The sequence below is a fragment of the Drosophila hydei genome, unplaced genomic scaffold, assembly GCF_003285905.1.
Source record: "Drosophila hydei strain 15085-1641.00,03,60 unplaced genomic scaffold, DhydRS2 tig00000243-arrow-arrow-pilon, whole genome shotgun sequence".
NCBI lineage: Eukaryota > Metazoa > Arthropoda > Insecta > Diptera > Drosophilidae > Drosophila > Drosophila hydei.
Window position 1 is genome coordinate 1,307,085 of NW_022045693.1, and position 25,344 is coordinate 1,332,428.

General features: G+C 40.0%; 4 protein-coding genes and 1 long non-coding RNA gene across 5 annotated transcripts; 3 read left to right on the forward strand and 2 right to left on the reverse strand.

The window, feature by feature from the left end:
- Positions 1-254: 254 nt before the first annotated feature.
- Positions 255-994, forward strand: LOC111592973 (NADH dehydrogenase [ubiquinone] 1 alpha subcomplex subunit 5). The gene is made up of 3 exons (XM_023305468.2): positions 255-368; positions 526-687; positions 747-994. The coding sequence occupies exons 1-3, from the start codon at positions 348-350 to the stop codon at positions 936-938; spliced, it is 375 nt and encodes a 124-aa protein (XP_023161236.1). The 5' UTR covers positions 255-347; the 3' UTR covers positions 939-994.
- Positions 995-1,259: 265 nt separating this feature from the next.
- On the forward strand, positions 1,260-1,680 carry LOC111592974. The gene is made up of 2 exons (XM_023305469.2): positions 1,260-1,516; positions 1,600-1,680. The coding sequence occupies exons 1-2, from the start codon at positions 1,267-1,269 to the stop codon at positions 1,644-1,646; spliced, it is 297 nt and encodes a 98-aa protein (XP_023161237.1). The 5' UTR covers positions 1,260-1,266; the 3' UTR covers positions 1,647-1,680.
- Positions 1,681-2,001: 321 nt separating this feature from the next.
- On the reverse strand, positions 2,002-2,788 carry LOC111592972 (guanylate kinase). Its single transcript, XM_023305467.2, has one exon. The coding sequence runs from the start codon at positions 2,682-2,684 to the stop codon at positions 2,013-2,015; it is 672 nt and encodes a 223-aa protein (XP_023161235.1). The 5' UTR covers positions 2,685-2,788; the 3' UTR covers positions 2,002-2,012.
- Positions 2,789-4,274: 1,486 nt separating this feature from the next.
- Positions 4,275-24,898, reverse strand: LOC111592969 (dual specificity protein kinase splA). Its single transcript, XM_023305461.2, has 9 exons — positions 24,781-24,898; positions 8,782-9,643; positions 7,887-8,220; positions 7,068-7,154; positions 6,904-7,005; positions 6,161-6,359; positions 5,117-6,100; positions 4,950-5,051; positions 4,275-4,661 (listed from the first exon to the last, which is right to left on the reverse strand). The coding sequence occupies exons 2-9, from the start codon at positions 9,600-9,602 to the stop codon at positions 4,477-4,479; spliced, it is 2,814 nt and encodes a 937-aa protein (XP_023161229.2). The 5' UTR covers positions 9,603-9,643; positions 24,781-24,898; the 3' UTR covers positions 4,275-4,476.
- On the forward strand, positions 13,592-14,302 carry LOC111592975. Its single transcript, XR_002751009.1, has 3 exons — positions 13,592-13,657; positions 13,722-13,860; positions 13,930-14,302. It is a non-coding gene; the product is annotated as an uncharacterized LOC111592975 (long non-coding RNA).
- Positions 24,899-25,344: the final 446 nt, after the last annotated feature.

Below are 25,344 nucleotides of genomic sequence, written 5' to 3' on the forward strand. Positions count from 1 at the left end.
AAGTTTGGGACAATGCTCACTATTAAATATTTATTTTTATATATTATATGCTCGCTAAATAGTTAAAATAGTCTTAAAATAAGTTTATTTCATTTACGATATAATTTTCATTCCAGTTTAATAAAAAAAACGGCGGCAACAAGTTAGTTTGCTTTTGGGCGCCATAGCTACCGAGTTTTCAATCGATAATTTGTCTAAGCAATAATGGGATCTCAGCTGTAAAACAGCCCTGTGTAGTTTACTAAATATATTTCTTAGTAGCCCTGGCTGTTGACTTCTTGTCAAAATATTTTGCTCTTGGGTTTAGCTGAATTTTAAGCAATTATAGCTTAATTTGTGTAAATAACATGGCGAAGATATTGAAAGTGGTAAATATTTAGGTAGTTAAAGCTATTGACATGTTTATGGCAATTGTATTAAGTGCCATTGGTGCACTTGTTATGGTTATGTCATCGAGTGTCATCGCTTCTTGTACAATTTAAGTTTTTTCTAATGCTTAACTGATTGAATCCTTGTTTACTGTAGTCCACAGGATTAACCGGCTTGGCTGTGGCCACCAATCCCCACCACACACTGTCCGCGCTGTACGGCAAGATACTGCGTGCTGTTAGCAAAATGCCGCAGGAATCAGCCTATCGCAAATACACCGAGCAGCTGGTGAAGCAGCGCGCAGATGCTGTAGCAAAGGTAAGCTCAGGTGGCAGATAGCTTGCAGCGAAGAATGTATTCTAATTGGTTTACTACAGAACAAGGACATCGCCGCACTGGAGAAGTCGGTGGCCTGCGGCCAAGTAGAGGAGCTTATTGTCCAAGCCGAGAACGAATTGATCCTCGCACGCAAAATGCTTGGCTGGAAGCCATGGGAGAAACTGGTGCAACAAGCACCTGCCAAGCAATGGGACTGGCCTCCAGCACAAATCCTCGAACCCAAAGTCTAATAAACAAACACACACACATTTGAATTGTATGCAATAAAACCTAAGGTCGAAATCTAGCCTCTGATTGTTTTGATTACCCTATAAAAGAGCATATGGACAAAAAGAAAATGGATAAAGGGTATGTGCATGGTAAAGTCTATAAAACTATATGTATTTTGGTAGAGAATGATCAGCTAAATCGATCTGGCCATATAAGTCTCGTCCTACATGAGTTCATTTGAAGTATTTAGGGTATTTGCAAGTCGAGCCAGCATTACTTGTTTCGTCATCCGTTGCGATAAGCTAAGCAATTTGCATGAATCCATCAGTCAGTCAGTATATTCTCAGCATGCGGGCTTATCACATCTGTTTGCTGTTGTTCCTCATCTTGGGCATAGGCTATGCAGCTGCTGCTCCATTGAACGGCCTTCGACAACGCCGTCAGATCGACTTGACGCTCTCCGCTGAGCACGACGACAAGGATGATGAAACTGAGCTGGCATTGGAGGCGATAGCCGGCCTGTGGAGCAGTGCAGACAGCCGTACCAAGATCGATGGCTCCGCTCGAGTGGTGCATCGCGCCAACGGCTTGCAAACGGGTAACACTAGCTATCAAGCACGCGTCCATCTACACCATGATTATAAAAGCAATCCGTATCAAAATTAAACTATAAAACAAAAGGTGCCGAGCAGGATTGGCGACTCGGAGTGCGTGTCGTGTTCAGCTGAGGAGCAAGTAGGAAGGAGTATGGAGGATGAGTGACAAATGGACAACGGCTTCGCTAGCTCGTGACTAATGGCTAATGAACGATTCCTAATAGCACATTTACAGATTGCGTGCTGGCTGTCCGCTTGTTTCTGTTTTTAATTGATAACATTTTGACCTTTTCTACGATTGCGTTTGTATTCGAGTTCATCAACTAAATTGTAATTGCAAAAAAGCCTCTTGGGCTGATTGCTTTATTGTTTACAAATGTTCTGCTTAAGATTAAAAAAAACAACAACAATTGCACATTGAAGCAAATACAATAAATATAGTTGGATAAGTATAAATGCCAGCAGTTTAGATATTATTTAAAATCTGAGATGGTTCGTCTAATTGAAGCGCACGCCCATTGCCTCTTGCTTCTTGAGCTCGTCGACGACAAAGTCGCGGAACTCCTCGTACGCAACATCAATGTCCCGATTGTGTATGATCTTATGGAAATTGCCAGGTGTCAAGCCGTATTCAATTTCAACCTGTGCCGCATCGAGACGCTTTCTCAGAGTTTCCTCCGTTTCGGTGTTGCGTTTACGCAATCGCCTCTCCAGCTCGTCGATGGTCGGTGGATTGTTGAAGATCAATATGGGATTGAGATCGGTTTTCTTGATCTGTTCCACACCCTTTTGTTCGATATCCAAGATGCAGACGCGTCCCTGGCTCTGGATATCGCGCACTGCCTCCTTGCTGGTGCCGTACATGTTTCCAGTGAATTCCGCTGTTTCGATGAACTCATCGTTGGCGATGGCCTGCTCCATTACGGGGCGCTCCACGAAATAGTAATGGACGCCATGCTCTTCGCCTTCGCGTGGCCGCCGTGTTGTGTGCGACACACTGAATCCAAATTTATCCGGAAATTCGGCAAATAAGCGTTTTAGCAATGTGCTTTTGCCTGACCCGGATGGGCCACACAACACAAGCGGACGTGGCCCAGTAACTGTTTGTGCCATTAGCGTGCTACTGGCGCTGCCGAACGCGCGATTAACAATGAACAGAAAGCTTATCATATTTGCGGCTGAAAGCTAACTAGTTTGGCTAAATTAACCCGTCGATGGACAACGCTACTAAGCGATTCGGTTGTATTCTCATTTAGTGACGGTCGCGTGTACACGAGTGGGATGAAATCTATGCCTTACATTGTGGTGGCGCGCAAGCATGCGATATGTCTTTGCAAGCGATGAGTGCGATAATGATTATCGACCAGCTGCTGTTATCGAGCGCGAAATGAAATACAAGTTAATTGGTTTAAAAACTGTTTATATGCATATTCTTATATTTTGTTGGTTTTCTTTATATTTAGCATAGAATTTCAAACACATACACATTGAAACTAACGCTGATGCTGCTGCGGTTGTTTTTTTTTGTTTGTTTTTTTTTTTTGTTTTTGCTTATTGTTATCGGCTGTTATTAATTTGAATTCGAATTACAATGCATGTTTTAAACTTAGTTAGCTAAAAATAATTATGGATTTTTCACTTTTCTTGTTTACGTTTTATAATTTGATCACAATTTGATTTCGCATGCCCAAAAATGAATTTTGGTTTGTGTGTTCCGAATGATTCGCCTAAATGTAACCTTCATCCTGTTTCTGTTCCTGTTCCCATTTCCATCCGTTCCCACTCCATATACACGTATATAGAGATGTATATATTAAGCCTATTTTGCCGAAAATGTGACTAATTTCGATCATTATATATGCAAGCTGCTGCATTCCTTTGAGATACTACAAAATACGCTAAATTTCAGTCAATATTACGTGCGTTCTAATATTCCATCTTTTTTCTTTTTGTTTTGTTTTCTTTTGTTTTTAGTTGTTCGAAAGGCATTTCCATGAAAATGGTTGAAAACTTTGGATAACCTGCGTTCTTGGTATGTTGGGTTTTGTGTAATGTATATGGATATTTTATGTACAATATTATATTAACGGTATTTGACGTTTTCGATGCATACGTGATTTGGGGTTTTTAACGAGTTAAGATCAACTAAATAACAGTACTATCGTCTTTGAAGTGGGATCATAAATTGAGTCTAGTAAATTATTAAATTGTATATTATATTTGTATATATATATGTTTATATATATATGTTTATGAAATGGTTTATGTACTGGCAAAAACTAAAATTATTGTGCAATTCTTGCTGCAATTTATTAGAGCCCTAAAAAATTTGTTTACAACTAAAAACTAAAATGCGTATGTTAAAAATTGATTACAAAATATTTGCATAAATACACATACATATATATTATTCAGATATATATATATATAGAAAACTAAACTTGTACAACCCCAGAGAACTGAGTTTCAGGGGTGTAGAGGGCGAGCGAGTCGTCTGGCCCCTTCAAAAATGGGGCTATCGTCTTATAAACTATCAATCAATGAATTAATTATTCATATATGTTATATATATATATATCCAATTACTATAGGAGCTTAAAAATTTTCATTCGTCAATGATTTTTTGTTTAATTCTTTTTTTTGTGAATTTCTATTGCTAATTGCAAGTGTAATTGTAATTGTTGTTTGGAAAATGAGAGCGAAACACGACAAGTACGAACAAAAAAGGAAACTACTAACAATTACGTTGAAGATGTTGTTGTTGCTTTTCTTTTCATTTTTTGTGTTTATAATTATGTATAATTAATTATGTAATAATTATTGTTTACAAATAGTATAATCATTGTATTTACGTGTACATTATGCTTGCTTGCGTAAATTATAAAATTACCTAATCAAGAAAAATTATAAAGTTAGTTAGTTGTTGTTGCTGTTGCTGTTCATATTAAGCCTCGTTCTCTGCTTAGGCCTTCCAATTGTTCTGGCGACTGCCGCTGGGTCCACTCGGCTGCTGTGGTGGTATCATCTCGAGTAGATATTGACGCTGTAGCTCTGCCGCCCGTTGTATGTCAGCCAAGCTGGTTGCATTGCTTGAGTTCTTCGATGAGCTGGAAGCAGAGCTGCTCTTCTTGTTGTTATTGTTGAAAGCTGTGTGCGGGAAAAAAGAAAAACCAATTAGTTTCAATTTAAAAAAACTAACAAATTAGTTGAGCTAAGTTAACATTTCAGTCATTTGATATTTTGCTGTAAGCTCTGACTGTTAACGAAATGTAAAAGAACAGAATATTCGTTTACATTTGCTGTTAGAGTAGTATGATGTTACATTAACAGCATATGATTACATTAAGAGAAAATAGCACTGTTATTACACTCCTTATTTTTTAACATACTTCTGTTAACTTCATATTAATTCTACAAAACTCGCTGTTAACTCACCTGCCACTTGTGCCGCCTGCGCCATGGCCATTTGGTAGGTGTATAGTAGTGGTGCAAATTGCATCATATGCTGCGGATTACCGCCCAAGCCTTGACCAAGTGCTGTAAGCAAAGCAAATCACGTTAATAGTATATTGGCATACAGTAAACTCTGGCAGTGGACGTACCTCTAAATAACTGCTGCTGAAATGCTTGCATGGCAGCTGCTGGCGAGGCGTTGCCTAAAGCTGCAGCTGGATTGTTGGCTGCCGTCGAGGCGTTGCCAAAGTTGCCCAATCCACCCAGAGCTGCCAGATTGCCCAATTGATTGAGATTGCCCAAACTTGCCAGGTTGTTGATATTCAGACCACCCATACCGCCCAAAGCGCTGAGATGCGCCGCTGCCGCCAGCGTGGCTGCTGAATATTTGTCATAGTTTTGCGCCTGCTGCTGTTCGCGTTGCTGCTGTTGTTGCTGCTGCTGCTGTTGTTGTTGCTGCTGTTGATGGTGGTGTTGATGATGATCGCGATCGGCACGCGTTGAGGAGCGACCTGTTGAAGATGTCGATGCCTCGTGATGATGCGCAGCTGCAGCTGCCGCTGGACCGGGACTAAGTATACCTGCTTGCTGTGCAGCAATTGCCGCTGCTGCAGCTGTGGCTGCAGCACGAGAAGACCGTGGCGTGCTTCCCGATTGATTCAGCGGCGGTGGCGGCGTGGGCTGACTTTGTGCGCTGGGCGGCGGTGGCGTTGGCCGTGGTGCTGGCGTAGGTGTCTGGCACTTAGTAGGTATAACAGTAACCGAAGGTGGCAAATTAACTAACGCAGCTGCAGCTGAGGCATGCGATGCTTGCAGCTGTTCACGCTGCTCCCTCAGCGCCTGCTGATGAAGCTGTTGCTGATGCTGCTGTTGTTGCTGCTGCTGTTGTTGTTGGTGCTGCTGCTGTTGCTGCTGATGGGCGGAGGCGACGCTGTTGGCATTGTTGCTGGAGGCATGCGCTTCAACGGGCGATGGGCTGCTCTGGCTGCTGGCTAAGCGCTGCTCGATCTCCTGCTCCTGCTGCAGCGCCTTCACAAACGCCTGCTTCAGTCGGTTCGTGTGCTCGGCCTTCAACGCCTTCTTCACATTCGATGTCACGCACTGCTCACAAATCACCTTCGCCTCCTTGTTGGCTGTTGAACAAGAGAAACATCTTAATCTCCATACCAAATAAGAAGGATTCGATTACTTACTCTGCTTCTCCCATTTCCAAACGGGCGTAAAGTCTATTTTGCATTGGGCACAGCGGAAGGGCGCTGCCACAGCGTTTGCCTTCTTATTCACGGTTAAATAATCCACAACTGTCTCCAGTCCAAGCAGATAAACAAAGTCCGTATTGCTTGGATTTGGAATGAAGTGCATCTCTGGCGGTGGCGGCTTTGGTGGCGGTATCTAGAAGCGGCATTCAAGTATAAATATGTCAATTAAGGTTATATACATATGTTGATCAGTGAAATTATCTATTTCTCAATAACAGCAAATAGCAAGCAGCAAAGAGGGGTTCAAATATTTTAATTTCACAAACAAGACTGATCTAATAGGAGATATCCATCCTAGCGTAGCTATTTCGAGTCAGCTCATCGTCCGGATCAAGAATTTATATATTTTATGAGGTCTACGGCGGCTGCTTCTGTCTGTTGCATTAATATCCCTGTTAAATTCATACATATAAAATCTGTCCTATACTCCAACATCAATCGATATTTATCGATTCATGCTTTAAGTGCAAATCGTAGCTTTTTTGAGACAATTTTAAGTTCAATTGATATCAAAATATATATCCAAATTAGTTTGTAACTAGCTCAAGGCAACTATCTAGAAATCTATATTTGTCGCTTTTATAATATGAGTTATCGAAGCTGTCATTTGACTTCTTGCAGCTCCCAATTGTTTTCGGTCACGTCCTGCTCTCTTTTTATTAGGCTACTCAGCTCACCTGAAGCAAAGTCTTTTCGAGCTGTTTGCGCAACGCCATCTTAGCGGCTGCCTGCCGCTGAGCAGGAGTCTGAGTCTCCTCGCGCTGTACGTTGCGATCATTCTAAAAAAATTGAAAGATTAGATATATGTATATAAAGACACGAGTCAATGTCTACGACTTACCTTCAAATCGTTAAGCTGATTCTGGTGTTGCGATTGTAGTGGAGGCGCCGGCGTTATGGATACGGAATTGCTAATGGTCCCAGGTACCTTCGAATTATCCGAAATATTAGGCTGCATGTTTTGGCAATTATTTTTTATTTATATAATTTTTTAGTAGTAGAAATGTAGAACAAAAATTAGGCAATTGATGCTGGGCTGATGGCAAAAATGGCTTTACTCTATATATTTTTTCTCCTTCTTTCTTTCTCTCTCTCTCTTTTTCTTTACACTTAAGGAATACAAAGGCTTTCGATTGAAATAAATTTGGTTTATGCAAAATGGTTAACAAAAGAAAAGTTAGCTGCCAATGGGCCCATATGGCGCAGCCTACTCGAATTGTTTAATATTATGATAATAAAAGAATATTTTTACAAATATTTTCTTCTCTCTCTTTCTTCGCTTTTCTTTCCTAATACTAGCGAGCAGGCTACGCAACACGTTCCAAGGCAGCTCAAGATGACAGTTATGTGTTTTTCTAGTGTTGCACAACGAATTATAGAAGCTATCGATAGGTTGATATGTCGATAAGTCTTTTCATCGATGTAGTTCGATAATTCGTGTGCTTTGGTGTTAGTGTTGGTAAGCGTGAGTTTTGTGCAATAATTTTGACTAGTGTTTTGCTTAACACTCAATAATACTCCAATCAAAAAGTGTTTTTTGTTGTGTTTCTTTTGGTGTTTGGTGCACATGGAATATGTGTATAAATAGTTGAAATATCAGATTTAAAGTTAGGGTGAAAAACTCGGCGCTTACGGCAACGATGACATTACAATAACTCACATTGCGTGCTTTCAGGCTGGATGGCGGCGCCGACGTCGGCGTTATGGTCACCGAGGGCGTAATCGTGAGATTCGGCAGATTTGTACGCGGCGGCAATACGCTCGATCGATGCGAACTGTTTGTGGCTGGTGTTATGGTTGTGCCCGCTGCCAGGGTCGCGCCCGCTGCTGCGGCTAGCGAGGATCTAGGTGGCGGGAGTATCGAATGGTTGTTGCCGCTGCCAAGCAGATTGCTGCTGCTGCCTCGCTGCGAGCCGGATGACAGTGCTGCTGCTGCCGCAGCCACTGCAGCAGCTGTTGCTGCTGAGGAGCTTATGTTGCGGCTGTTGCTGGCGCTGCGAGAGTGGCAAGTAGAAAGAAAGATGTTTTAATGAATAAAGATAACATTTAAAATGTATCGGTTATAATCGATCAATTATCGGTTCATACTATAGATAACAGTCGATGCGTCTATCGAATACTGAATATTACGGGTAATTCCTATACTTATCTATACAATCTATACATATCGATAGCCTAATAGATAATAAAACGAATATTATCGATTACACTAACACTAGTGCAGCTAAGTATTATCTATGAATATATATTATATTTAGATCTGCATTTGTTAAATTCACAGTTAACTAAAACACAATCGATAATTATCGATAACACCATTATACACTGAGTTAGCTAATCATATTTAGCTATCAAAAGTTCCATAATTCTTACTTCTAGCTGTGATCATGGATACCCCAATTAATAATTCTCTTTAAAATGTTTCATAAAATATTGCTACTTCGTCTATAATATTAATAATATACCATAAAAGCGCCCCAATAACTCAACACATTTAATGTCACATCAAATCGATATTTATCGATAACTTATTAAATGCTCCAACTACTGCTCACCTTATGCTAACAGCAGCAGCTCCACCGCCCAAGCTACTCCGTCCCTTGCTATGGGCCGGCATCGGCAACGCCGACGTGGGCGTTACACTAAGCGACCCTTTCGCTGTCAGAGCACTGGGTATCGCAGCGAGTGGATTGTTGGGCGACACACTGGTGGGCGTCACCACCAGATTCTCCTTCATGACCTGTTGCGATTGCTTCAGCTTCTTCAACAGCATCAGCTTCGTCTCCTCATTGCGCAGATCCTGTCGCAATTTACGCAAGCTTTTCTCACGCTCTTTCAGCTCCGCATGCGTCAGCTCCTTGATGGGCACGTACGGCGGCATCTCCTCGTCATCGGTTTCCGAATCAATGTTGCCATTTTGCTGCCGGCCATTCGTGCGCGCTGGCAGCAGCACAATATCTGGTGCTTCGGCATACGATTTGGGTTCGGTGCGAGGACGCAGGACGCGACGTTGAACTTTATTTTCATCCTGTGCGCTGCTGCTGCCGCCGCCGCTGCCCGCCGTGGCGACATCGCTGCTACTGTTATTGTTGTTGTTGCTGCTGCTGCTGATGTTGTTGCTACTGTTGTTGTTGTTGCTGTTGCTATTGCTGCTGTTGTTGTTATCGTTACCATTGCCGGTGGCAGCTGTTCCTGTGGGTCCCGGAGCTGGCGTTATGGTCAGCCCGGTATTATTCGCCGTTAACGCTCGTAAATCTCGATTGCTGATCGTTGTTGGCGTCGGCGTTGGCGTCGTGGCCGGCGTTATTGTCAGCGCCGGATCTCGGCCAGAGCTCAGACTCAAGTCGACGACATCGTCGACCTCCATTTTGGCCATTTTCGCGCGTCGCGTCGTCGTGATGACGTATCTTGACCTAGCTGTAAAGATATAAGATAAACGATTTAGATTTAGGTACATTTAATTTGGTTGCATATCATGTCTTATGCATGGGTTATTTAATAGATTAGTTTGTTTTTATGTATCGAGCTTCTATAATAATTTCTGTTCACTTTAGCGAGTATTTACTGCACTTTATCATGGTCTGCTCTTTGCTAAGGGTTGCTACCAACCTTTATGTTACATATTTCTGTTTTTTTTTTTCTTCTTTTTTTGTCACTTTGCAAACGGAAATCAGAAGATGAATGTAACCCCCCTTAGCAGTTGGTTTGCAGTATCTCCGTTGGAGTTTTTCTCTTTTTTTTTGGTGTAAGGATATAAAAAAGATATCCTGATTTCATATCATTTAAGCGACGACCTTGTTAAATCAAGTTACTGCCTCTAGACTCGAATGGTTTTTGGCCTGTGGCAATACGAATGGAAAGCTGCACTAAATCACAGGCAAGCCAGATTTAAACGAAGATACAGAGATACACACACATATACATATGTATGTATATTACTCTAATCTATGTGTGTTTGCAGCATTCGCTTCGATTTAGGACTGGCGTTTGCTTCCACAAGCAAGTCACGTTTTTCGTTTTATCAAATTTTCGCATACAAAGCGCAACGAAAATTTACATGAAAACAAAGTGGGCGAGGGAGAGGAGGGTTAAGTTGAGCTACAAGTAAACTGAAAGAGCGAGAGAGCACATGCAAATTGATGTATGTTAGTGGGAACGCTGTAGAACTAGCAAAGGCAAACATACATACACATACAGTCACATGCACAAGCCAAGACACGTGAGAGCGCGAGGTGAATAAACTTTGCCACAACAATTGCACCTGCCCCTGTCAAAGCCAATAAACAGCAAATTCATACAAGTAAAAACGATACAAACAATAAACAGTCCAATTAAAATTAAATAAATGCAATACACACACGCACACACATATATATGTATCAACAACAACAACGACAAGGCAGCTTCGCATCGGGTGGCAACGCTTGTTAAGCTGAGCTAAGCTTAGAGACAGCCGCGCGGACGACCTCAACAAAATGTGGCGCAAGAAAGAAAAGCGAATCAAACATAATATAATAAACATGATGAGAATGCGAGCAAAACACTACATGTGTGTTTGTGTGTGCGTGTGTGTGTCTGTCTGTTTTTGTTTGGCCAACAATGTCCCCAACGTGCTATAAATTAACTCGCTTTGAAAGTTAGCAGCCACACAGCACTACATACTTACACACACACATACAAATGGCGTATGCATGTATAGAGCTCGCTCACTCGTTCGTTGGTTTCCCCCCGCCAAAGCAGCTGTCGGCTATGTCTCGTTACTTTCCACACTTGTGTCGTCATCAGATTGCCGTTTGAGAGCGAACAGCCGCGACGGAACAGTGGAACAATATAGTGTGGCCAGTGCGCCAAACATGCAACAGGCATTTTGGCACACTTCAATTGTCTTTAACTATTATATTATATATCTTTTTATATTTAATATTAATATTTTATATTTTCTATATATAATATAATTTACTATTTTTCGAGCAGCCCATGCTCTCAATACATATGCAAATTGACTTTTAACTACAGCTTCGTTAAGTTTTTAATTTTCATGCCCATTTCAATACCGTCATACACTGTGCCTTGAATAGTGAGCGTGAGAATAACAGCTTCTACATATATATGTATGTATATATAAGCTTGAATGTATGTGTATTTGAGTTTAATGATTGTTCGCATTTTATGTCATGTTGATAAAAAAAATAAACAAAAAAGAAAAAAAGAAAATCCAAACATTTTAATTATTTTTATTTTCGTACTTTTGTTTGTATTAATATAATACCGGCACTTTTTATATGACTGACATTGACTGCATAGAAAACCGTCGTATATCGATTTGTTGGCTTTGGCTTTTGTTGGCATTCAGTGTTTATAATTGTGTTTAATAGCGCGCTAAATGTGTTTCAATTAGCGCTTAAAGTTAAGCTCTGCGCTTCTGTGTGTATGAGTGTATGTGTGTCAATAGGGTGTGCACGCATATATATATATACATATATATATATATATATATATATATATATATATATATATGTGTGTGTATGCAGTCTAACGGACAGCTGATTCCGCTAGCTGATGAAATTTTTTTTGCAGTTTAGACACGTTTATCTTATTATTTTTAATGATAATTAAATTACTATTATCATTATTACGCTAGCTTTTAGTAACAGATGTGCAACAAATGTGTTTGCTCTATTGAGCTTTCACCGTACATCGCATATTGCAGAACAGGCAAGTTCATGTTTGAATCTAACGGTCGTTGGCACCTGCCCAACGTAAATGGTTATTAGAATAAGCAGCGTAGATAGCTGATCGCCGATAAGCTATAGCGTTCCAGGAGAACAGCCTTGAATTCCAGTCGTGGGAAGCCGACTGGAGTGGGGCGCGTCAATTACCATAAGAGTCATCTCTTACGATAACAACAGCTAGGCCACAACTAACGAGCAATAACAACAGCGACACACACAAAGCAAAAAAAAAGCAAAGAAATAAGGTTAAATCAAAAGTACAGTTGTGTACATAGCGCAGCGAGCAGCAGCAGCACCAACAGAAACAACAACAACACAAACAAAAGCGAAGAGCAACCAACAAGCAAAATGTGTTTGAGTGCGGCTGCGGTGAGCAGCAGCAGCAGCAGCAGCCGACGTAGAGAGAGAGCAAGACAGAAGAGAGAGCGCGCGTCGCACACACACGCGAGCCCAAAGCCAAAGCCAAACACAGCAAAATGAGAGTGGCGGGCAGACGGCGGCAGTTGGCGACCGAATTGGGAGTAGAGTAAAGTACTGGGGGCAGAGGCCCTGAGGGGGTGGGGTGCACTGAAAACTGTCTGGCCACCCCATGCATACCACACCACTCTAACACACACAGACGCATGCACATATATACATACACCGACGGTAAACCTTAACTACGCCCAGACCTATCGATTTGCATACAAGTCAAGTGACCCCTTCCAATCGATGGTTAGCTAATCCACCAAGACCCTTAGAACACAGACCAAACATACTCCAATTGCAATCGCCTTTATTTTTGCGTTATGCGCAAAATAATTCAATTCATTTCAATAAAAGGAATTAAATAAAAAATTATCAAAACAAGTCGCAGCAGCTTTGCACACAAACGGACGAATAAATAAATAAACAAACAAATATACATAAGTAGGTACTGCATACATACAAATATCTATATATACAAGTACATATATACTTGTATAAGAAATGCGCATATCTTATGGCCTGCCATTGTGTATATATATACATAAGCGAAGGCAAACGGAAGAGAGGAGCAAAGCGGTGGGCTGCTGTTGCTGTCGCGATGAGAGCGCGTGCGAGCGAGCGAGAGCGGCCGACTTGTTGTACATGGCACTGTACATATGTATTAACTCACCAACATCGTCCCCATGGTGGGACTGTGTGTTAGTGGTGCTGGTGGGGTGCAAGCAAGCAGCCTGCAAAATGCACTGGCGCATAAATCTAAGCTGCGCCTTGTGAAATGTTCAAATTTATTAGTGACGTCAAGTCAACGCTCTCGACTATTAACAGCTGCTTAACAGCACACATTTCGACGCAGTGGCAACTCCACTCGACTAATTTACAAACAAGAATTAAGAGTCATAATTAACAAAGAGCTTTACCTGAGCTCATTTACATATGTACATACATATGTATGTGTATATTAATTCTAAGATACGACATTAAAGTGTTAAGTCATTCTAATCTATTAATACAGTAAACTTTACATGCTTGTATGTATACATATATATGCGTAAATGTACATACATACGTTACGATATGAGCTAATATAAATTTCACCACATTCGCAGTTATGTACATACAAACATATGCACATCTACAAATAATTATGTCTCTCTTGTTTATTTATAGCACCGATAAGGATAAGCTTTGGGAAATTGCAACACAAAAAAATAATATTTTTATGTGTATACTTGTAAGTAGTATATAAATAAATTTCTAGAAAATGGGTTACCTACAACAAAAACAATAAAACTTAGCACAAATTAATTGCGCGCACTACAAACGAAAAATCGTCGCAGCGACAGCGACAGCACTGCCTCTCTGTCTCTGCCGCTGCCAGTAGTCGTTGGCCTCTGCCGGCGTCGATTTGACTGCGCTGCAACGCCAACTATAAATGTGTGTTCGTGTAAATATATACATATATATTAAATACTGATGTGTTTTTGGTGTTTGTTGTTTTTGTAGAGTGCGGATTTGCTGCTTATCGCCGGACACACATATTTGCACTGTCTTTTATGGCAGCGTTGAGTAATTGGCAAGTGGCAAGCGGCAAGCTGACGGAATGGTCGGGGTGGAATGGAATGGAATTAGGTCTGGGCATAGCAACTTTACAGCTGTTTTGGCAGATGGTTCTGTTAAATCGGACCAATACTCGTCACCAACTATATAATGCCTAATTACATACAAACACACATACATATGTTATTTATGTACATAGGAAAATCTGCACAACTTAATAGCTTTCAAACTGGTTTTAATTGTTGTTATTATTTTTATTTTTAATTCGTCATGTAGAGACGCTGAATTGAATAAAACTGATACCGCTGATAAAACGGATTAATGCACAAGCCTCAAAAAATTACCAACAAACAGTTATGCTTGAAGTTGCCGGACTGTTTGTACGTACATATTGTACACACATACATACATATATGTAAATATATAGTTATGCAAAATACGTCTTAGATCAGCTGCAATAAGAAACATCATATTTCTATGATGGCCGAATTTCACAATTTTACAATAACAATTTGCATATTTGCTTAATACATACACACACGCATACATACATAACCAAATCGCAGCTCAGCTGCTTGTAAAGCTCTTCTCGTAGTCTTTGTATTGTTGTTGTTATTATTACTGTTGTATATAAGCCACTGGCGTATGGTTATGCATGTGTATGTACATATATACACTCATACTCGCGTTGCTCTCACTCACACACACACATAAACAGACACATGGGTTCGACTTTAGTACATAAGCAGAGTGCGCGCTGCGCTCGTCTCGTTGCTTTTGTCTATCCAACCGTGCTTCTTTGCGGGTATGTGCGTGTGTCTGTATGTACGGCTGACTGCCTGGCCTGGGCCGCCTCTCCTCACTCTCCCAATGTCTCTCTCTCTCTCTCTATATTTCTCTCTGTCTCTCCTACAACACTAGTAACAACAAGATTCAGCGAAAAAGTAAAAACACATAAAAAGGCAATAGCAAACATAAAATCGACAAGGCAACAATCTATATATACATATGTATGTACATGTATGTGTGTATTACTGATATAGTTTTCTTTTATTTTTTAGGCATGCTTTTGTTAAACATTTTTCTATGACTGCATTTCAATACACTTTTATGTACGTATGTATGTATGGAAAAATTCCACTTAATCAAGCAAATTACCAACGCGTCTCAGTCGACATCAACGCCGTTGCTATGCTTTGGCTATTTTTAGGCTTTGCGCTTTACCTTTCATTTGTGATTGTATTTTTTTGTTGGCAAAACATCAAAAAGAAAAAAAAAAACAAACTGATATAAGAACAAAAAAAACACAAATTTAATGCTACATGAAAATGAGACGATCTCCTTCTTGCTTGCGCTGCCGCTGCGCTGTCCACTGCTTGTTAAGAATAACCCCAAAAAGTAACACGTAAAAGGTAAGCAGCACAGTCGGCGTCGCTTGCCCTGACACAGCGCAGCAGCAGCAGAAGAAGCAGCGGTGACGGCGGCCCAACAAAAAAGTAAAGTAATAACAAAACCAGTTAGCCGATACACACACATATATATATATATATATATATATATATATTCTTATACTATGTATACACACATACACACACATTTGACATTTATAAAAATGCGACACGATAAGTGCCAAAAAGGTAAGAAAATAGAGAAAACAGAAATTCATTCAATACTCAGCGTAAGATTTCATTTCAATTTCATTTGCAATTAAAGTGGCCTTCAGTGCCTGTTAAACTATGTGAATATTTGTATATTCGAACATGCGTACATGTATGTATGTGCCTTAGGCGGTACTCAAACTGTTACGCACAGTTTTGGAGACACCGACATAAATTCTGTCATTTTTAGCCTTGAACTAAAGAAACCCAACAAAACACAAACATACATACATATATACATATGTACGTATGAGTATTTATATTTGTAAGTTTATGTGCACACCTGTAATAATAACTTGCACGCGTTTTTCACAGCTAACTTAATGTTAAACGTTAGACACATATACACTCTCACACATGCATGCCTCTATACGTACACATGTATGAATTTATTAGTATATATACGCATAGCATATAAAAAATGACAACGAAAAGAGAAAACATTTTTCTAGCGTTTTTGCTGATAAGCGAACTCTACTTACAAACACTTATGTATGTATATATAATTTCGAATACATACATAACACATATATATATATATATATATATATATATATATATATATATATATATATATATTTATATATGTATATTTTTATATGCAATTGTTCACACAGCTGCTTTAAAGAAACGCTACTGTTGCTTCTTCCCAAAATGAATCACTGAAGATTAAAAAATACTTATTAGTTCAATTTAATTAAAGTATATATATACATTCGTTAACACACACACACGTATATATCTGCTTGCACTATAACATTTAGTGTAGTGCAACGCCAAACAAGCAATTTTAATAGCTAACGGTAACTATACCATACACATATAAATTGGCAGTCTGCTGCAGCAGCAGCAGCGCTTTCTACTACTGAACGAAAGAAAAGAAAAAAAGAAGAAAAAACTACTACATACTACTTTTTTATGCGCTGTTCTTATTTTGCACTTAATGACGTGTAACCAGCGCGCGCGTGTTTACATTTGTGTGCGTTTCTATCCATGACAGTGTGCGCATATACGCGTGTACATGTATAGTGGCCAGTGTTGGCTGTGTGTATGAGCGGGATGCAAGAGAAAACAGGTAAAAAAAAACGTAAGCCAAAAAAAGAAAACATCAACCAAAAGCAGCTTTGCCACTTTTTTGTGTTTCTGTTGGTGCTGCTTTTGTTTTTGCATGAAATTGTGAGAAGAAGAAGATCGAGTATTGAGTAAATTGACATCGTTGTTGTTGTTGCTGTGATAATCATAATTAGCCAACGTCAGCAGTGCAGCGACCATGAAAACTTAACGAAAAAAAAGGAAGAGATCAATGCAAAAGAATGTAAAGCGCTGAATTTGCTTGATTTTCAGTTTTTGCTCATACAAATGCATGCATGTATGTGTGAGTTTGTTTAAAAAAGGCCACACACATGCACAATCAAAATCGTGCGCATATTTATACATACACACATATATATTGACGTGTGTGTGAGATGGGTCTCTGTCTTCTTGCGCATTCTTTGCCTGGCGAACGAACCGCGACGCCGTTACATAAGCACACACACAAATGTATGTACTTGTATACATACATGCATGCATATACATATCTACATACAAAGTTGAGAATGACAGAAACAAGGAAGTAACAAGAGCAAAATCAACAACAACACAGCAACTGCATGGCAATTCCACTTGAAACTTGTCTACGCTGAAAATAAAGTGGCAACACTATCTCTCCACACCGTGTGGCTACCCGCACAAAGGTAAAGGGTTTCGTTTAGCTTTAGTGAGATGAACGGTGTATATAAAAAAATAAAAATAAAAGTAAAACCAAATAAGAAAATATTTCAACGTGCCAACAGCATCTAAAACAGCCACAACAACAGCGGCGACTCATTTAAACGGTCAATTGCCTCAAGCTAAAAAGGCAAACGTACGAATAGAAGAGACAGAGAGAGAGACACCGTGAGAGCGAGAGTAAAATGAGAGAATCCAAAAAATAAACTACAGGAAAAATTGAGATATGAGACTGTCTTCCACATTGACTTTGACTACTAGGCGGCTGCAGTAGCAGCGTAGCCGAATTGCCAAAAAAATTGCTGTAAAATGAGAGCAACACACGCATAAATACAAACAAATACGCATACATTCAAGCATGTAAAATAAAATAATATTGAATCGAGTATAAAATGGGCAATCAAAAAACTTTTGCACAGACACCAAAAACCGAACAACGTGCATAAATTAGCAGGCACAGCATATGAGAGAGAAAGAGAAAGAGAGTGCTTGGGGAAAGAGCGACAAAAGAATAAGTGCCAAGTGAGAGTGTGAGTAGTAAAGGCATATTGGCTTTGGTGCGTGCATGTGTTCATTTGTATGAGTGTGTATGGCAATTAAAGCTACTCAAAATATAGCTACATAAACAATAATAAAATAACATATGCGAATAGCAGCGGCACAAATGCAATGCGAGTAGGAACATTGAAAATTAGCAGCCAAAGTGGCAACGCCGTGAGCTGCTGCTGCTTCTAGCTAATTTTTTCTTAGTTGTTTTTCTTTTTGCTGTTTGTTGTATTTTTCGGCAGCCTTAGGTGTGTAGCTGTGTGTGTGTGTGGAGATTTTTGCGCCTCCGCCTTCGCGCAACCAGAAAACGTCAACCACCGAACGAAAGCTTCGACAATTTTACTTCAAAGTGAAGGCAGGCCAAAACTTTTGTTATAAGTAGATACATAATAAGTACATATGTATATCTGTAATACATAAGCGTATATGTATGTGCATATTTGTGCTTTTAGGTAGCAACGACAAGGCACAGCGAAAACTTTAAAGTCGCCTCTTAAAGCTAACGGTGTTTGCTTGCCTTTTTTTCTGACGGCCACCCAACTCAAATCCACCCATTCACCAGCTCAACACACACACACAGATTCATGTACACAGAAACGTTTGCAGTTGGTCGTTGTCGGTTAACGGTTTTTGCTGTTCTTTTTCATGCCCTGCACTCCTTGAAAATTTATTTAAAAAATGGGGTATATAGTAAAATTGTACAATTTGTACAATCACTCTTTAAAGATTAAGGAAATATAAATGCATAAGTTTATATATAATTGCTCATGTATTTTTATCGATAAGAATCGATTACTTTTCTATGTACATATACGCGAACATATATACATGTATACGTATACATAGTTGTAACTTGTATTTTTATTATTTAGCAATTCAAAGTGTTTTACAAGATATCTACCAATCGGATCGGATTTGAAAACGAGATATATATATATATATATATGTATGTTACACAGGTGTAAATATCAATGTATTTTTTGTAAGCATTTTTCTACAACTTTATTTACAGCTAATCTATCAGTCGAGCAATCTCTATTTATTATGCCCTAACAAAAATGTGTATCTAGAAATACTTTATGCTGCAGGGGAACGGAAGAAGCAGTCATGTCAATAGCAGGGGTCACCTCTCTGCTTCGAGTGGGTGTGTGTGTGTAAGGGGGCGCTACCTGCATTCGTATATGTGTATATAAATATATACAAAAACATGCAGACACACACACACACACACACACACACACATATATATATATATATATATATATATATATATATATATATATATATATGTTATATATATATATAATAGGCGGTGTCAAGACACATGTCCACATAATTGCCAAACGCGCAAAATCGAAGCCAAGTCCCAAACACACACGCACACATGCATAGATACATTCGCCTACACACACACACACGCACGCAGTCATGCAAAACCATCTGCGCTCTCGTCGCCTAGTCACTGCTTACAGCTAACCCGACAACCACCCCCAGCCCAGCACAGCCCTGCCGCACCTACCAACACCCACAACGTCACCCCCACCCCTTTCACAGGCCAAAACACACAGCTGCAGGTACAGTTGCGTTTGCAATTCATAGTCGCTGAGTAGTTTAGTAAACGTAGCTACAAATACATACAAATAAATGTTATATATCATAATTAATCTGTCGAATATATTTGAGGGCCACGCCCACTTGCAGTGGCCGCCCACTCCAGCGTAAAGCAGCGCTAATTGTCCTGGTGTGGCATTTGCATTATCATTAAAATTTGGTAATATTAATGGCCAACTAGGCGCCGGAAATGTGGCTAAAACTAATTTCCTGAAACACCTAGATGGGGAATATGCATTATACCAGTGGATTAACTTATAGAGGTTATGGTAGCTGCAAGTGTTAATTATATATATATTTAGCTGTGAGCTATGGGCGCTATGTACTCTTTAGATGTACCTGAAACATAAATTGCAAAGCTTCTAGATTACGTGACAGGTTATATCTATATAATACAGAATAGACATATAATTTTGAGTTCTATAATGAATATTATTTACAAATACAAAAATATCTATAAAACTATTTTAGTTTGACTACTTTTGTCATTCAGTTAGTAGTCTAGACTATAAGTAAATCTATTCAATATATATATGATAATATTATGTATATATTGTATAAATTATTTGTATATTATATTCAGTACATTTCCTTTCTCTTAGATTTATCTGGAAAAACTGTAAAACCAAAAACTTTTATAAACTATTTTTGGTATCTATTTTAGTTTCATAAAACCTAAAATAAACATTTATAGATATATATAATGCATATGGAATCATTTATATATATACATAGATATATAAGTCCGTAGATATGTAAATACCTCTGACTACATATGTTCCGCTATAGCAAAAACTGCAGCTATTTCGGATTTGTGTGCATTACAATTCCAAATTTGCATTTGCTGTTGTGGATTTTGTTGTCGTTGGTTGTTGCAGCTGCAGCTGTTGTTGTTGTAGTTGCAGCTGTTTCTAAGCCAACCATAGAGCTAGGCACAGCCCCCAACTATGCAAACACACTGACTACCGCTCCCTTTCTCTCTCTCTCTCTCTACTCCCTCTAGCTGCCTATGGAGTGGAGCCATGGCCCTGATCTGTGCTTTATGCAATCGCTAACGGGTCGTAGTTCAAGCACACACACACACACACACACAACTACAATAGGTACAAAATGCGAGCAGTGGCATATCATCGCATAGATTACGCAACTATTGCACAAAGCAACAACAAGAACAACAGCCACCCAAGCCACCCACAAAATGTGGCCTGCGACCCGCACCACCCTCAACCCCTCTTCACTCACTCGCGACACATTTGTACTACTCCAAAAAGCAAAAAGGGACAACGACCAGCGCCCACGCAACCAGCCGACATTCCACTCTCTACACTCGCAGCAACACCCACCCACCACCCACCAAAACCCACTCAAGCAGAGCCAAATAAACCACCTACCGGACGACCGACCAACCAACCACCCATCCATAGAGCTGCAATGCTGTTCGCGTCGCAATTGCCGTAGGCCTTTGTCGGATGCTGTTAAACCAAACCGAGCCACCCACCCACCGACCTCCCTTGACAAGAGCACCACCCTAACTGCGAGCCTCCCAAATCCCGTTGGTATTGCAAGCTGCTTCGTTTTCGGCACCGACCGAAGTCCCGAGTCCCGGATATTATATGCATACTTGAACTATGCGAGGAAGGAAGCGAGTCAGTTGCCACCCAACTACTGCCACGCCCCCGCCTCTGTGGCCACCCACGTAGCTTGTTTTGTACATGTATCTGTATCTCTAGCTGTATCCGTTTTTGCATGCGACTGTAGCTGTATACATTTATATATATATATATATATATATGTATATGTATATCTTTATCTATATATATATATATATATATGTGTGTGTGCTTTATGTACACATGTACACAGCTGTACCCGGCCGTAGTGTAACTGTATGTGTGTGTGCGTTTGGGCCACTTTACAGCCACAGAGCCACCCACTAAACAACAATGCAAAAACGTCTGCATTTCAACTAACACACGAACAACAACAACAACAACAACCCTTAGGGCGCAGCCACCCCCAACCCCTGGGCATAGTTTGCTGCCGAAAAATTTTGATACATAAGCATTCACTGCTGCACCCCAAAGCAAAACTTGCCCGCTTAGAAAAATCAATACTATATTTTACAACACTTTTCTTTTATATAAACCAAAAATTAAAGCATATTTATATATGTATATATGTAGCCGTATAATATAAATTCTATTCAGGTCTTTTAATCGATTTTTTCGCCAACACGCGACAGCAGCCAAAAGTAAAGGTCCCCAACACCCCCAATCCCTAAGCCCATCCCCAGCTCCAACTCTGGTAGCCAAGTCGCATGCCGACTCACTTGCACACACACACACATAGCAGCAGCCACAGCCGCAGCAGCGCCCGCTTTTTCTCTTTCGCTCTTCGCCTTGCCAGAGTAAAGCGAAGCGACAAAAAAAAGACATAAAAAACACAATGTAGGAAGAAAAAAGTCAACAATAAATTCAGTCTTTGGCAGCACCATACACTGACCCTTTGCTGTTGCACTGCTGCTGCAAATTTACCCTTTGCTCTTGGCTGATCGTGACTGAACACTGTTGACACTTGTTATCGATAAAAAATAAAAAAAACTGAACGAAAGACAAACGATTGGCGTGCAATTAAGTTCAAGTTGGCACCAAACGTGAGGAACTCTTAGTAATCACAAACACACACAGGCACACATGCACACATACATACTCATTGAGAGAGAAAAAGAGACGGAAAGAGAGCGCGAGGAGAGAGTGACCACTAAATCACTGTTGCTGCCCGGGGGCTATCTGCCATAAACGCTCTCTCTCTCTCTTTCTCTCGCTCTAACGCTTGCGAACGTAATCATTAAATGGGATCGCAATGATTTTGTGTTGCTGTTTCTCCCGCTTGAGCTTTTGTTTTAGTTGTCAACAATGTTTGGCGCTTAGGCTTAGCCACATACAAGTACATACAATATATATAAATATATATATTTGTGTTCTTGTGTTTGTAACTCAACGAAGCATCGCTGCATGCAACTATTGAAGCATGAGCATGCAATTTATGTACTCACACACATATACTCACACCAGTCACACATTTAAACCTATGAAATACAACAACATCACTAAGCGACTGTACTTTTGATATAAAATCCACTCAACTACATACATTTACTCACACTCACACACATGTATATATATGCTGGCATATGCACTAAAATACCATTTCTACCCCAACCACCCCACTCGACACCCACAGGCACTACTACTCTGTGTTTAGTTTTAGTTGCGCTTTAAACTGCATTTGCTTCTTGTTGTTGTTATTGTTGTAAGCCTCTGCATATAGAGAGCTTGCGTATGTATATAAATATGTATACATGTGTGAGGTATCGTATGCTTCTCTGTGTGTGTATTTCAACAATTCGTTTGAATTGCAGCTAACGAAATAAAAAATAAGTAAAACAGGTGCAGCCGACTTTTTAATATTCTATTAAAATAATAAAGGAAAAAGAAACAAAAACTATAAAACTTGCATTTAAATAAAATTAGTATTCATATTTTTTAAACCAAACTTTAAAGATTTGTCAGTTAAGTTTACTCTACGTCTTAACACATGCTCTACCCCACCAAATAAACGGAACTGTAATGCAAATTTTGAATAGTTGGGTCACAGGAAAAGAAAATCCATCATAACCTAAATAGGAAAATCATTGCATTAAGTCTGCCTTATGTCATGTATGTGTATGTGTGTGTGTAGAGGAGGGTGGATAAACAGGTGCCGTTTCACTTGCACACAAACTGAACGATGAAATTTTCGGCTGCTAGCCCCGCTCCCAAATATTCAATACTAACTCTCACACACACACGGATACAACGCATGTTACTGATACCAATACACACAGGCCCACACACACAGCTCAACGCAACGACTAGAAAATGCGGGTCTGGGTCGTCATCGAGACGAGACGGCGAGAATGCAAGCACATAAAGAACGCCAAAAATAAGTTTAAAACTAACGACAGTCTGGTGCGTGTGTGAGCAGACAGTATAACAAACGCCAAGTGTGAGTGAGCGAGCAAGTAGAATTTGCTTGCGTGTGTGTGCGTATTTTGGAGCATGCAACTTTTCGTGCTATTGCCAAATGCGTTCGTTGGCTCAAGAGAGGGAAAGAGATACAGTGAAGTGAGAGAGTAAATGAGTGAACGAGAGTGAGCATGCAAGTGGAAGGGGACAAAGTAGTAGAGTAGTGCGAGAGAGTGAGGCTGGACGAACAAGTGCATGCGTGCGTATTTAAATGTGTGCGCTGCTGTATGTGTGAGAAGGGTCACTTAACGAAACTCTCTAGTACACGAAACCAATGCAATCAACTGATTAACGGTTTTTTCTTTTGTATTGTTTGCAAATGAAAGTTCATTAACACAATATTCAAAACAACCCAGTGTAGTGTACGCTCATTCATAATGACGCCAATACACGCCACTAAAATATCCTAAAAAGAACCAACACAACACACAAACAAACACATACACACCCACATTAGTCTGAGGTATGGCAACCACAAATGTGTATATAGATAACGGCAACCCCGTTGCTCAAACATAAGAACGTAGCCAAGCGACAAACTGAAAATATAAGAAACAAAAAAGAAAAAATAGCAGCAGCAGATAATAAAAGCGAGCGCCTAAGCATGGCGTCACTGAGACGGCCACACGCCTAACAACAACAACGCCTACCCTACCGGAAAAAAAACACGGTAAAAGCTGTAAAAATTGTCAATATAGAAAAAAGAGACGAAAAAAGTCAACGCTAACAACAGCTTGCAAAATAATGTGCGCGAGTGTCGAAGAAGCCGCTGACATCGCGTTAGCGTCAACGTCAACGTCAACGTCAACGACGACGTCAGCAGCAGCAAAGCAGCGGTAGCGACTGAGGGTTTTTTTAACGAGCGTATTGACAAGCGCACACTAGTACGAAAACTCAACACACATACACACATAAATATATATATCGACATGCACACGCGACGTAGACGCCGGCCGCAGCCGCAGCAGCAGCAGACCGGTTGAGGTTAAATTGGATAGGGGAAGCAGATGCGATGGATAAGACGTAGGGCGGGGGCAACTGGCTGGCAAGGCATACATATTGAATTTTTCTTCGACGTAATGAAAATTTTTGGCGTGTTCTTGAGATGATTATGCTTTGGTTCTTTGTTTTTGTTTGAAACTTACCGCGGAAAGAGAAAAGAGGAGAAAATCCGTTAAGCTGCTGCTTGTTGTTGTTGCGGGCGCTGTTTCAACAACGCTGGCGTCCAGCCTCTTGGAATTTATACTAATTTTCCAAACTCACACACTCACACACTCTCACAGTTAACCACACACACCAATGAAGTGCACGAAAAATTTTATTAAATTTTCTGCCTTGAGAAATTTCACTTTTTTGTGGTTGCGCTTGGTAATTTGCTTATTTACACGTACATATATAATAAGAGATATATATAAATATATATACGTTTGCTTATTTACGCCAGCATATGCACGTACATATGTATATACGCGTGTTGACTGTGCGCCTTTTAACACTAATACACTTGCAGAACGCGCTACTGCTGGTGCTGCGTCGTCGCTGGTCGTTCTGCTTCTTGGTTGCCTTCTACGGCTTTCCAAAAAATTATTTTTTTCTTCACTTTTTTTTAAGCGCACACAAATCGCGCCAGTAAATTTTTTGTTAAATATTGCACTTTTGTTTATTTGCTTATTGAATTTAATTACTATTTGATTTGTTTACTACTGCTC

Coding starts and splice junctions, on each gene's coding strand:
- LOC111592973 (XM_023305468.2), top strand. CDS start 348: ATGGCGAAGATATTGAAAGTG. Junction 369..525: donor TGGCGAAGATATTGAAAGTG/GTAAATATTTAG, acceptor TGTTTACTGTAG/TCCACAGGATTAACCGGCTT. Junction 688..746: donor GCGCAGATGCTGTAGCAAAG/GTAAGCTCAGGT, acceptor GGTTTACTACAG/AACAAGGACATCGCCGCACT.
- LOC111592969 (XM_023305461.2), bottom strand. CDS start 9,602: ATGGCCAAAATGGAGGTCGACGATGTCGTCGACTTGAGTCTGAGCTCT. Junction 6,101..6,160: donor TTGGAAATGGGAGAAGCAGA/GTAAGTAATCGA, acceptor CTTGTTCAACAG/CCAACAAGGAGGCGAAGGTG. Junction 5,052..5,116: donor TCAGCAGCAGTTATTTAGAG/GTACGTCCACTG, acceptor CTTTGCTTACAG/CACTTGGTCAAGGCTTGGGC.
- LOC111592972 (XM_023305467.2), bottom strand. CDS start 2,684: ATGATAAGCTTTCTGTTCATTGTTAATCGCGCGTTCGGCAGCGCCAGT.
- LOC111592974 (XM_023305469.2), top strand. CDS start 1,267: ATGCGGGCTTATCACATCTGTTTGCTGTTGTTCCTCATCTTGGGCATA. Junction 1,517..1,599: donor CGCCAACGGCTTGCAAACGG/GTAACACTAGCT, acceptor ATAAAACAAAAG/GTGCCGAGCAGGATTGGCGA.